Consider the following 13,987-nt stretch of genomic DNA (forward strand, 5'->3'; position numbering starts at 1 on the left):
CATCAACAGTTGCCTATTGGACATTTCAGATAGATGTCCCAGAAACATCTTAAACTCAACATGTCCAAGAGTGAACTCATCTTTCCCACAAACTATCCCTCTCTCTTCCAGACTTCCCTGTTTTTGTTGAAGACACCACCGTCTTTCCAGTCTCCCAGATTCCTTGGCTCAGCATTACCTTGGACTCTTCATTCTCTCTTCACCTACATTTCCAGTCACTTGCCAAAGCTTACTATTTTTACTTTCCCAATATCTCTCTCATTTGCCCCTCCCTCTTTACTTACATAGCTACCATTGGAGTTCAGGTCCTCATTATCTCTAATCTAAATTATTGCCACAGCCTCCTAGTTGATCTCTTTGCTTCAGTTCTTTCCTTTCCAGTCCATCACCCTGCTGCCAAAGCAATTTTCCTTAAGTACATATCTGATCATGTGACTCCCCTATGCAGTCAGCTTCTGTGGCCTCAAGGATAAAATGTGAACTTAACTTTTAAAGCTGAATGCCACCTACACCCAGCCTATCTTTCTTTCCAACCTCATTAGACATTACTTTCCCTTGAGCACTTTGTGATTGGACCAAATAGGTCCTCCCTATGTTCCTCACATATGCCACTCCATCTCTGACTGCATGCCTGTGTACTGGCCATCTCCCAGGTTTGTAATGCACTTTTTTCTTACTGTTGCCTCATAAGAGACTTTCATTTCCTTTAAGATACAGTTCACCATCTTCTGCATGAAGCCTTTCCTGATTCTACAACTTCTAGGACCTTCCCTCCCAAACTACTAAATTTGTATTTAACCATGTGTATGTTTTCACTTTACACTTACGCTGTATATATTTTTTTATACATTTGTTGTCTCTCCCATTCAAATAGAAGCTCCTTGGCAGTATGGATTGTTTCATTCTTTGTACGTGTATCCACAAGTGGCTAGGGAATAGTAGACGTTTAATAAGTACTTTGTGATTGATCAGTTCAGGTTAGGGACTGGGCCTCCTTTCACAGTAAGCATTCCATTCTCCTTAAGATGCCTAATCAGGGCCATAAGATCACAGAGACTTTTTGGTGGGGATGGCCACCAGACTTTATAGTATGCTTTCTTTAATGACACCTGGAAGAATTCTGGGGATGAGTAGCCCTGACTCTTCCCTTTACTTAATTTCCCACCTTTTCTAAGGTTCTCTCAGTGTATCAAGGCTAGTACCCTAGTTTGTGTGGGTGTGTATATGGTGTGTGGGTGGGTGTGTGGCCTTGCTAAGACTAAGCTTTTCACCCAGTCTGTGTTCTTCTGTAAGAAAACAGTTCTTTTAGGACCGTAGTTCAAGGACCCTTCCTTTTGAATTTTAAATTGTTTGGTAGACCTTGAGATTGTCTGAAATGCCAAGTTCCATGGCCAAAATGTACTGCTGAGTTGGTGCCAATATTTGGTCTGTTGTAAATTTGTAAGTGCTTAGTAGTGGAGTAGGCTTGCTCCAGGGATCAGTACACAAGGCAGTCACTCTTCTGGTTAATCTAGGGAGGCATTAGAACACTCTAGGCCATTTCAAACCAGTTCTGCCTTATTTTTTTGTAAGAGCTGACCTTGGTCCACAACAAGGACAACATCAACCTGAGTTCTGACTCCAGGGGCAGGGACCAGAATTTGAAGTCAAAGGGACATGGTGATTATCTCCCCTTTTCCATTTCTGATCTTCAAAGTGTTTCTCCAGTGTTTTCATCCTCCCCAACATCACTTGGGTCACAGTTCTCACCCTATTTATCTTTCAGGGCAGAGTTCATCAGGGACAGCATATCCATAGGGCAGCTATACATCGTTTCTTTTGTCCCATTGGGACCATGCCGTAAAAGCCTAGTGGTCCAGGAAATGAAGTCCCAAGCATAAAGATCCTTACATTAGCAGAACCACTTATGAAGAGTGACCGATCCCAGCATATTCTCTTCTGCTACCTCTTCTGGTTGAATAATCTAGTTCCTTTTAATCTTCCCTCCCACAACTTCTTTTGTATCTCATGATCATCTTTGTGATATGGTCCAAGGACTCTTTCCCTCTGAAGTTTGAGAGCCCAGCTGTGACTCATGTGCTTTTTGGGGAGGATTAGGGGTGAGGTGAAATGGAGGATAGGAGCTGTACCCATGGTCCAACAACCTTCTTTCCAGGCACAAATCTTATGTAGTGCGTAGATTGGCCTGATGAGCAGAGAATGTTTTCCTTTTTACTCCTTCATTTGGATTATTGGTTTTGTTTAGCTTTGCTTCTGCATAGCTTTTGGGTCCATTAGGTTCTCAGTGTTATGGGGATTTTTCCCACCCAAGCCAAAGAGTTGCTATTTTTGAGACATTGTCTACCTGGGAGCACCATGTAGGCATCTTATATCAGGAGAGGCCCTTTGGAGCTTGCTTTGGCCTTTAACCTCTTAACATTTTTACCAGCGACCTGTCTGATGAGATGGCAGAGAGTGTACCCTTAACTAACTTTTAACAGCCAATTCTCCCTGCCCCCAAAACATGCCCTGTGCTGAAAGAGACCTCAAAAAGGTCATCTGGACCAGCCTTCTGAAAGTTAACATGGTTTTATCTTCTGTTTTAAAGGTAAGACAGTTGAGAAGAGAAACTCCTTCCTGAATAAGTCCAGGGACTACCTCCTGGGCTAGAGCTGTTCCCTCCCACCATACAACTGCTTTCCTCCCAACTCACTTCCTATTCTGTGGGCTTCATTAGGAAGATATCTTTTGTTATGCCTTCATCAAAAATTAGCTGCCTTCTGTGAGCTCCATCCCAGGTGCTGGGGCGGGGTGTGGGGGGTGGGATAGGGATACAAAAGGAGGTGAAATGATCCCCTACCCTTGAAGACTTTACAGCCTACCAGGGATGTGAAACCTAGAGATCTGAAACACATAGTCAGCAATATCAGGCAGCAGAAATGCTGTGATAATTTCATGATAGAAACAGCAGACATTTATATGGTGCTTTAAGGTTTGCAGAGGGCTTGACCCTCAGCTCTTTTCAACTAGCAAAGCTGCTTTTGAGGCTCATGGCAAAGGAAATGAGAGTCCAGCTACCCATAGTTCACCCTCATTGCTCTTGCTCCCACCTCCCCTGTATTGTGTACAGTTGTCATGGCTTGGGGAAGGCTAACAGATGACAACCTGCCAAGTTCTCACCATGGTCCACTTCCCCCCCCCCCCCCTTTTTACATATGAGAAAAACAAGGCTCAGAAAGTTAAGTAGCTGCCAAGGTTACACAGCTGTTAAGTGAGAGAGTGCAGATTCATACACACTTGAATTGATATTCATAGGATCATAGGTCTACAGCTGAAAGAGACCTCAGGGGCCTTATAATCCAACTCTGTCTTGAGTCCAGCATTTTTTCTATTATACCATGTTCTGCTTAGCTGTGCACAGATAGCTATGATAAGGGACAGACTAGGATAAGTGCCAAAAGAGAGGCACAAACTAAATGGCATTAGAATTCAGAGAGGGGAGGGATCACTTTCTACTGGAGAGATCAAGTAAGGATTTGTGTCCTCACTGAAGTAAGCAGCTGAGTCATCTGCTCCAAGTCTAGGAGTTGGGAGTCTGAGGATAGAGGTTTAGAATTTGCTTTGGGGAATGACATGAAGAGTCACTAAGAGCAGAGTAGGGCTTTTGAGCAACAGCATACTGAAGTAACAAATTGTAGTGAGTAGAATAAACTTGATTTTGTGATTATAGTAGAGTGGAAGAAATACTTGGGAGAAGTATGGGCCAAGAAATTGGAGGTAATGATAAAGGCAATAGTGTCACTGAAAATGAGAGAGATGGAAAGATGGGGAGATGTAGTTAGGGTGTATTTTCAAAATTCCAGATGTTGGATGTGGTATAATTCCTCTGCCTCATTGTGCAGCTGAAGTGGGGTGAGAGGAGATTGTTGATGTTATTAAAGTTAAGTGTGTTCAAGGTGTTAGAGGGATTGTCAATATAAATATTAAAACCTCTGATGATTATGACAAAGGATGAGTAAGAAAAAGACTGCAAACCAAGTTACTGTTTGTCCTTCATTTTCAAAGAAGACCAATGACCTCACAATGTTGGAATACGAGTATGGTGTATTCAGCTGATCAGTCCAATATGAGTTTGGAAGGCACTTCTACTGATCAGGCACAAGGGGTACATTAGAACATTTAGAGTGGAAGTGGCTCTGGGTTTGCACAGCTCATGTTTCCTTTATGCTTCTACAATTCTGCTTTGCTCATAGAATACAGCACCTTCTTTGATGCCAGCAACACCATGCTAGATGGTCTTATGGCAGCATTTCCCATGTGTCACAGTCATATTAAGGTTCTTCAGAGATACCTCAAAGTGTCCTTATACCACTTCTTCTGATTATCACATGAGCATTTACCTTACGCAAGTTCTCCATCAACTAGTCCTTTGGGTAAGCATGTGTTTGACAGTAGAATTATGTGGCCAGGTACTGAAGTTATTGAATCAGCATTGGGAATGACTTGACTCTTGGTAGATGACAACAGCAAGTTTGGGAATAGGGTGGTTTAAGTTGATTAAACTTTAACAGGGGAAAAGTGATTAAGTGGTAGTGGAATAATCAAGAATCAAGATAGACACCAACCTTTCTCAGACTTATAGATCAAGGGGCAGAAAAGAGGGCTCAATTGATGCTGTACCCTCAACAAAAATAAGGAAGTTGAACAGAGGAACAGACTTGGAAGAAAATATGGTGAATTCTATTTTAGACATGCTGATTTTGAGGTTCTGGTGGGTCACCAAGGTAGAGGTATCCAGCAGGCAGTTGGAAGTTTGAGGCTGGAGCACCAGGGAAAATGTTTATTAAATGAAGTGCTAAATATTTCATTTAGGGTGTGCTGAGTTTGAGGTAGCTGTGGAATAGCCAAGTAGTTGGAGAGATTTGGGAGTCATCTGAGTACAGGTGGGATTTAAAATGCTGTGCTAAATGCTAGAATTACAAATAGAAAAGCAAAACAATCCTTTCTCTCTAGGAGATCTAATTCTGATAAGGAGAAACAACATGCAGAGATTTGTGCTGCAAGTTGGATGAAAAGATCCCGTGGTCCTTAGGGTAGTAATCCTATAATAAAGGATTCTCTAGTGTATTTCCATTGATAAAACCACATTCACTTCTTAAGTTGGACCATTTGACAGTGCCAAGGACTTGGACGTTTTCTAGTTTTCAGTAGCTTTTGGCTGCTGAGGAGACAGAGTCTAGGGCTCATCTTCACCAAGGTTGATTTCCTAGGTGATGGCTGCAGGGGCTAGGCTGGAACCAGGGCTGGGGGTAGCGGTGTGCTGCTGTTCCCAGGGCCTGTAGGTCCTGGGGCAGTCAAGGTAGACGACCTTTTCAAGAAGTTTGGTGGAGAAAGAGAGAAGAGATACAGAACCATAGCTTGAGGGCGTGGTGGGGGTCTAGTGCTGATTTTTAAGGAAAAGGTGGATGTGTTTGAAGGAAGTGCCTGGTATGTTCTTGGCATTGTGCCAGTCCTTTACAAATATTATTTCATTTGACCCTCACAAAAACCCTGTAAGGTAGATGCTGTTATTCTTCCCATTTTATAATTTGAGGAAACTGAGGCTAAGTGACTTGCCCTTGAGCCTAGCACTTTTTCCACTGTCCACTTCACTATCTAACTGCGTCCAGTAGGCTACATCACTTCCACAAGGAAGCTGAGACACACCCAAGACAGATATGGATACACAGCAGCAACCACTTGAGGCCTAGAGCAGTTTCAAGGAGTGTCATCCTTGCAGAAGGAAAGAAAAGTCAACAATAAGGGCCACTTCTTGGCCCAGAGAATACAGTAAAGGAAGGAGTGGGAGATGACGGAGGGAGAGCACATCCAGGTCCGTTGGCCTAAATATTCTCAGTAAGATAAGAGGCAATTTCCTTAGCAGGGGATTGTGGGAGAAGGGAGGGAAGAAAAGAGAATAGCTTCTATGGGGAGTGAGATAGGGAATTAATTAGGAAGCCTGGCTGGCTTCAGGGTGAGGCCTTTGGATCATTCAGTAGCTCAGGAATAGGAGCAGAACAGGGGAATGGTGGGTATAGGGCTGAGGTTTTGAAGAGGTAAAAGGTTGAGGGGTGCTCGGCACCCTGAAATATTGACGCACCGGGTCCTGCCGAAAGAATTCGACTCAAGCCTTCTCAGCCAAGGGAAAAGAGAAAGTTTATTAGGGATTCACCACAATGGGCTGTCTTAAGAAATCCCCCCCACCTTGTGACGCCTGTTTCCACAAGCGGGCCACATTCAACCTACTGAATTAGATTGAATCTGAGCCCCTTCATGGAGGCAAGATGGAGATTATATACACAAAGATTGTAGGAGGGATTGAGGGGTGGTCTGGGGTGACTAGAGGAGGGGTTTAGGGAGGGTCTTGAGGGGAAGTCTAAGGAAGATAAGGTGGAGCCAGAGTCCAGGATCCAAGATAGTGAGATACCAAGGTTGGGAAGTAACTGAAGGCATGCATATCTAAAGTAACAATAGAGGGAGAGATCTGGGCCCAAAGACAATGTGAGGCTTGTGGCCCTAGGGGAAGGTCAGATCCAGCCGGAAGACTCAGGGACAGCTCAAGGGGGTTCCCAGAGACTGTACCCTCATCATTCCCCCCTCAAACAAATAGCACCCAAATTCTTTTGGGGTCAGGGACGAAGGTCTCAGCTTCTGAAACTGCTTCCTGCTGGCAAGGGGTGTAGATCTGTTCCTGGCTCAATGGGTCCAGTTGTTCAAGGGGTGCACAGTCATCTGGAAGTTGATGGCTTGGAGCCTGGAGGAGACAAACCTGGCAAAGAGGTTAAGCAAACAACCAAACAGTATAGGAGTACAGAGAAAGGACAATTTCCCTGGAGGTTATTAAAGATGATTATTTCATACCTAGCTCCCTTAATCACTTGTTCTGTGTACCACACTGCTTCGGGGTTCATGAGTGTGTAGCACATCCAAATTAGGTCGGGGATATCTAAGAGCAAGGTTTGATGTTTGGTGAGCCTGTGGTTAGCCAGGCACTGGTGGCCCTCTGCTTCCAGGGTGCTCTGGCAAGTCAGAGCTTCTAGGGGCTGGTCTGCTAGAGGCTTAGAAGCGTCCTCAATTGGAATGGCTGTAGCAGCCAGAGAATCTAACTGTTTTGGAAAACAGGGGTCAGATCCTAAAGACTGGATTAGGATTCCCAAAGCCTGTCCCCTCCTTTCATCACCAGAGTGAGTGAAAGGTTATTCTAGATTAGGTAAAGCTAATGCTGGAGTGGTGGTCAGTTTAGCTTTCAGAGTCTCAAAAGCTTGTGCTGGGTAGGGGGCCCACACTAGAGGGAGTGAGTCGGGGACCTGAGTGGCAATTAATGGTTGCAGTCCCTCCCAAGCCTTGGGCTTAATTGGATATTGAAGGCTATAGAGGGGAACTATGGCTGGGGTGGCAGAAGTAGCTTGCCCAGGAATTCCCTGATCCCAAACAATTGGCTCAACCCTCTCCCACACCTGTGAGGGAACATGGGGAGTTCTGGGAAACAGAGGGAAAAGGGAGTTATGAGGTTTAACTAGAGAAAATTGGCTTCCCAATTTCACCATCAGGTCCCTTCCCAAGGGGGCAGGGCCAGAGGAGTGTTCAGACAACAGATCTTTGATGCCCATGACCTGATGGGTCGAGGGGCACGTGGGGCCAGAGCCACTAGTTAAAGCAAGAGAACATAGCCGTGATAAAGTGGGTAACCTTACCTTCTGCCTCGATTTTGCCCAGGGCTCCATGAGAGAGGTGGAGAAAGTGGGAGCACAGCCAAGCCCCAGGCTTTCCCCTCCTTCAGAGTCTTGAGAAGACTGGAGGACAGGGTACTGGGAGGAGGCTCTACCACTTTTCCAACCTCGGGGACCTGCTGGGCATGGTCCTGGAGGCGTGGATCCTGGAGGTTTCTTCCAGGGGGGCGCCCTAGAGGGGCACTCCTTAGACCAGTGACCCTCCTTGTGGCATCGAAAGCAGGTTTCCCCACTGCCCAAGCCAATGGGCTTCCAAGAGGGCTCCCTGGAGGGGTGCTCCTTGGGTCTCTTCTCTTTTTGCTTTGTAGGTCCTGTGCTGACCATTGTAGAGGGGTCTGATGTCATCTGAAAGGGGGAGGTGTCTGTTAGGGTAGAAATAGCACTGAGCTTGGAGTCAGGAGACTGAAGTCCTGTTTGGCTACCTATTAATCTTGGACAATTCACTTCACTCTTCTGAACCTCAGTTTCTTCACATATAAAATATTAATTTAAATGGCCTTGTCTATTTCAAAGGGTTGGTGCAAGGATCAGATATGATAATGTATACGAAATGCTTTGTAAACTTTAAAGCACAGTATAAATAGCAACTTTTAAAATTATTTCCTGTGCCTCTTTTGCTTGCTGTCATACACCCTGGGTCTCCGTCACTGCTCTCCTGGGCGGACCCTCAGCCTGAACTAGCTCCGCTGAGAAACTAGTTAAATCTGTGGTATTAGTATTCACAAGTAAACACAAACTATTTTTCTGTGGTAAAGCAAGGTGGCTGCTGCCCTCAATTTAGGTCTTTGGCTGGTCTAACTGTGGTTTCCTTTCACCACCCCCCCCTTCTGTCACCTCCAATATTTGTTTCCCATAGCATCCACCAGATGCTTAGGACTGCTTGGGTTCCTTCAGACCACTTATTTCAGAGGAAGGGGACCTGATTAGTCAGTGCTCCCTCTGGGCCTCTGCCCCCCTTCTAGGAATGTATTCCTTCCCTTGCACCTCTGTAATAAAAACAGCGTCTGTCTCTGTAGGGCTTTACAGTTGACACGGTACTCTCCTTTTAGCAGCACTGAGGCAAGGAGAAATTGAAACTCAGAAGTGATGTGACTTGCTCACTATCACATAGCTCGTAATTGTGGGAGCCAGAAGTAGAGTCATGCTGTTCAGGGGCCTCTTGTATCTTGAAGGCCATGTCAAATGTGGAGGGTTTCTAGCATAAGGCTGCCCCATGCTAGACTGTCACCTGAGGACCAGAGGAGGACCAGGATAGCTCAGGCAGAGCCAGCAGAGAGCAGACACTGTCTTCTAAGGCAAGAAGGGCTTATGGCCTAGAATGTCCTCAATGAGATCCAGAATCTTGAAGCATTGAAGCCAGGGCCCTGGGAACTCTCCTTGGCCTATAATATAAATAGGAGTAATGCCCCAAGGCTGGGGAAGAAATGGTGCATCTCCACCTGAACCTTGCCCTGTTTGTTCTTTTTCAGTTGCAGCTTTGTCGGTTCCATTCAGTGTTGCTGCAGAGCAGGCAGCTGCCCTGGCTGTCCCCAGCTGTATTCTTCAGGAAAAACTTGACAGCGGGACCTGCAAGCTCATTACCTGCAAGGTAATGAGCTGTCCCCAGGCCACCAGGATCTTAGAGGACTTCGCATCTATACTACATGCTTGAGACCTAGCCCTGTCCCATAGTCTATTCTCCATGTTTCTTGTCATTAGTTTTTTTCTCCTGGCCTCATTATTAACTCTGGCAGGGTAGGGACTGGCTTATCCCTTTGTATGCTCCCCAGTGCCTACCACAGAACCTTGAACACATAAGTCTTCCACATATACACTTAGAGATTGACTGCCCCAGAAAATCCCTCATTCATTAACACATATTGATTGATTAGGAATGACTTCTCTTTGTGTTATCCAATCAATCTGTAAATATATTTCTTAAGGCCTTATGCTGGGTACCTGTGAGGGTTGCCAAAGTATATGACTTATCGGCCCCTACCTTCAAGAACTTGTCTCTTCAAATCATTCGGTTTGTGAACAAGCCTAATGTGTTATTTGTGCACATGATCAGTCAGGAGGCTTGGTCTGTGGTCTCTTGGTCTCTGGTTCAGAGGAGCTTATAACCTAGTATAAGTGATTACAAATAATAACAACAGGTTCCATTTATATAAAACACATAGCAGTTTGCCAAGCTCTTCCCTCACGCACCACCATGGGACAAATAGTGCAAGTATTTCTCTTCACGTGTTACAGAGGAGCAGACTCACAGAGCTGAAGGCCATGTAGCTTGTGCATTTTGGAGCTAGGACCCAAATTCTGCTCTGGATCTACAACCAGGGCAAACGTGTGGAATACCCAAAGTGGAGAGCCATGCTTTTCAATTACTGGGCCTCCAACCCTCTTTCTGTTGGACATTCGAAGCATTGTGTCATATAGTATTTAGAGGAAAAGAAATCCATGAAGCATATGACTGCCTGAGAGGAGAGATGTATAGAGGAAGAGTGGTTCATCACCTGGGCCTTCTCTGATCCAGAGCTCTGTCTGTGGGGCAGCCCAGGGATAGCAATTATCTAAATATTATCCCCATCTCTCCAGTCGATCACTGCCTTTGGGGCAATAGGACAGGAGTTAATAGTGTGTGTGTGTGTGTGTGTGTGTGTGTGTGTGTGTGTGTGTGTGTGTGAGAAATTAAGTTGGTTGTATGAGTGGCAGCAAAACTAAGTTCTTTGGATGGTGGAAAAAAAGCATAATGGAGGGAGAAAAACCCTATAGAACCACACAGACTCACTCTATAGTTTCTTTGGGACCTTCTTTTCAAATGATGGTTTTTGATTGGGGTGGAAGTGGAGAGGAAAATTGCTGGAAGATGATGGACGAGGGAGGGTGAGGGTGAAGGGTGGGGTTTTTGGCAACAGGAAAAAGGAATCATCACTGCCCTATGGCTCCCCTGCAGCCGCACAGTTCCCAGACCCCTATGGAAGAAGGCAGTTTCCGTCATGGTGGTCGGTGTGCCCCTGCTGTTTGGGTTCCGCTACGCCGTTGCCAACAAACGAGAAAAGAGGAAGATGAGGCTTTTGGTAGATGGCATCGGACGATTTGGCAGGTTGGTTGGCTGTGTGTAAGGGCCTTTTCTTGGGCTCATCCTTCCAGTTTCCCTAAACTACAAAGGATTCCTCTACAGCACTGCAGTATTCTACCCAGTTAGGTCCATTTCTATAACTTTGTACCAAACACAGAAGATGCCTGTCTGGGCATCAGGAGGACCATAAACTAGCATGTCAGTAGGTAGAGAATAAGCTCTAGGGCTAGAGCTTTTAAAATGCATGCAAGCATTATCTTCAGGTGTCAGTTGCTGCTTATGAAACATTTTAAGTCTTTGGGAAAATCATAATCTAAGCTCCAAGGCTGTGAAGATGGGGATTCCAAGGGCCAGACTGGCTCAGGAACTTATAGGTCCTAATTTGTGTTCTTTGATTGGTAATTCAATTAAACATTTGTTATATGCCTACCATGTACAAGTCATTATATGTACTCCCCTGTCTGTCCATCCCCCCACTTAATAGTATTTTATTTTTTTCCCAATTACATATAAAAAGAGGTTTCAGCATTCACTTTTATGAGATTTTGATTTCCAAATTTTTCTCCCTTCCTTCCCTCCCACTCCCCTCCCCAAGACAGCAAGCTATCTGATATAGGTTATACGTGTACAATCATATAAAAGCATATTTCTACACTAGTCAGTTGTGAAAGAAAAATCAGAGCAAAAGGGAAAAACCATGAAGAAGTAAAGAGAGAAAATAGTGTACCTCGATCCGCATTCAGATTCCATAGTTCTTTCTCTGGATATGAATAGCACTTTCCATCATGAGTTTTTGGAATTGTCTTGGATCATTATATTGCTTAGAAGAGCTGAGTCTGTCACAGTTGATCATCATACAGTGTTGCCGTTACTGTGTACAGTGTTCTCCTGGTTCCACTCAATTCGTATAAGTCTTTCTAGATTTTTCTGAAATCTGCCTGCTGCTCATTTTTTATAGGATAGTAATATTCCATTACATTCATATACCACACCTTGTTCAGCCATTCCCCAATTGATGGGCATCCCCTCAATTTCTAATTCTTTGCCACCATAAAAAGAGCTGCTATAAATATTTTTGTACATGTGGGTCCTTTTACCCTTTTTCTGTGATCTTTCTGGGTTACAGACCCAGTAAAGGTATTGCTGGATCAAAGGATATGTACAGTTTTATAGCCCTTTGGGCGTAGTTCCCAATTGTTCTCTAGAATGATTGGATCAGTTCACCATTCCACCAACAATGCGTTAGTGTTCCAATTTTCCCACATCTTCTTCAACATTTATCATTTCCCTTTTTCTGTCATATTAGCCAATCTGATGTTATGAGGTGGTACCTCAGAGTTGTTTTAATCTGCATTTCTCTAATAGTGATTTTGAACATTTTTTCATATGAATATAGATAGTTTTGGTTAGCCAATCTGATAGGTGTGAGTTTTAATTTGCATTTCTCTAATCAGTAGTGATTTAGAGCACTTTTTTATATGACTATAGATAGTTTTAATTTCTTCATCTGAAAACTGCCTATTCATATCCTTTGACCATTTCTCAATTAGGGAATGACTTGTATTCTTTTAAATTTGACTCAATTCTCTACATTTTAGAAATGAGGCCTTTATTAGAAACATTAGCTATAAAAATTGTTTCCCAGCTTTCTGCTTTCCTTCTAATCTTGGTTGCATTGGTTTTGTTTATCCAAAAACTTTTTAATTTAATGTAATCAAACTTGTCCATTTTGCATTTCGTATTTTTCTCTATCTCTTGTTTAGTCATAAACTCTTCCCTTCTCATAGATCTGATGGGTAAAATATCCCTTGTTCTCCTAATTTACTTATGGCATCACCCTTTATGTCTAAGTATGTACCCATTTTCACCTTATTTTGGTATGCAGTGTGAGATGATGGTCTATGCCTAGTTTCTGCCAACACAGTTTCCCAGTTTTCCTAGCAATTTTTTTCAAGTAGTGAGTACTTTTTAGGGAGTTTGACATTTTTTCAGGTAGTTATTAATAATTTGAGGATTGTAAAGGTAACCTTGCATATCTCCAAAAAGCAAAGCAAACTGCTGAATTCCTTGAGTCAGACACCCTTGGCAGTTTCAGTGGTCATGTAGTATAATGGAAAGAGCACTGGACTGGAGTTCGGGCACCAGGGTTCAAATCTTAGCTTTGAGATTTACCAGCTGTTTGACCTCTCTGAGCCTCAGTTTCTTCATTTGTAAAAGAGCACTAATAATAGTTACCCTACCTACCTACCTCTCCAGATATATCATGAGGAAAGTGGTATAGAACTCTGACTCATAATTACTATTGTCTTTACCATTATTCCCTTCTCTTTGGGAAAAACTAAGTGTAATGAAAAACACCCCTCTGTAGCAGTGCCCCCAGCTGGAACAAAGGTTGGCAGTGGTAATCCTCCCAACTTCCATTGTAAGACTTTCTTCAGGTTGGCCTCTCTAGCAAGAAGACCCCAGGGATTGCCCTGGCACCAGGTATCAACAGAGAGTCTGGTGTCTCCTGCTTGGCCATTTTGCAAGGGTCACCTCGTGACAGCAGAAATGTCTTATTTGCTGGATCATCATCATCATAGGATCATAGATTTAGATTTAGGTCTAGGCACCTGGTACACCCTAAAGATACACCTTTAGCTCCAAATCTAACTAATATTGCTCACCCTCTTTGACGATGTCTGTCCCTGCCCAAATGTGTCAGTGGTTCCATACTGCCCTCGTTTTTACAGATGAGGAAGCTGGGGCTTGGTGAGGTCAAATAGTTTGCCCAAAGTTACACAGCTGGTAAGTGGTAGGAGGGATTTGAATCTTTGTCCTTTACCTCCAAATCCAGGGTACTTTCCACTGTACCACAGCACCTCCTATTCATTGATGTACCATAAGGCTATATTCTGGGCTATCTTCTTTATCTTCATTAGACTCCCCTAGGTCCATTTATCTCTATGAAGATGACTTGCAAATCTGCATAACCATCCCTTTTCTGGGTCTCGAGCTCTAGCCCTGTTTTCTACTGGATATCACTATCTGGATGTACTGTAGGCTTCTCTAATTTATCATGTCCAAATCATAACTCATTTTCTTTATCCTTATACTCACCCTCTTCTTGACTTTTAAAGATACCGCTGTCCTAGTCATCCAGATTTGCGACCCCAGAGTTATCTTTGACTCCTACCTGTCC

The 13,987-nt window shown here is 43.9% G+C and overlaps 1 protein-coding gene across 4 annotated transcripts in view; it reads left to right on the top strand.

The window, feature by feature from the left end:
* The window catches only part of ADCK5 (aarF domain containing kinase 5), a 41,246-nt gene that overhangs the window by 7,715 nt on the left and 19,544 nt on the right, over positions 1-13,987 (top strand). For 2 of the 4 annotated variants that reach the window (XM_036752080.1, XM_036752087.1), the window contains exons 2-3: positions 9,218-9,336; positions 10,681-10,830. The exons of the other annotated variants lie outside the window; for them this stretch is intronic. In XM_036752080.1, the coding sequence (XP_036607975.1) occupies positions 9,218-9,336; positions 10,681-10,830 (269 nt within the window). The remainder of the gene's footprint in view (positions 1-9,217; positions 9,337-10,680; positions 10,831-13,987) is intronic. 4 annotated transcript variants of the gene reach the window in all.

This window comes from Trichosurus vulpecula, chromosome 1 (assembly GCF_011100635.1).
Source record: "Trichosurus vulpecula isolate mTriVul1 chromosome 1, mTriVul1.pri, whole genome shotgun sequence".
NCBI classification, from domain to species: domain Eukaryota; kingdom Metazoa; phylum Chordata; class Mammalia; order Diprotodontia; family Phalangeridae; genus Trichosurus; species Trichosurus vulpecula.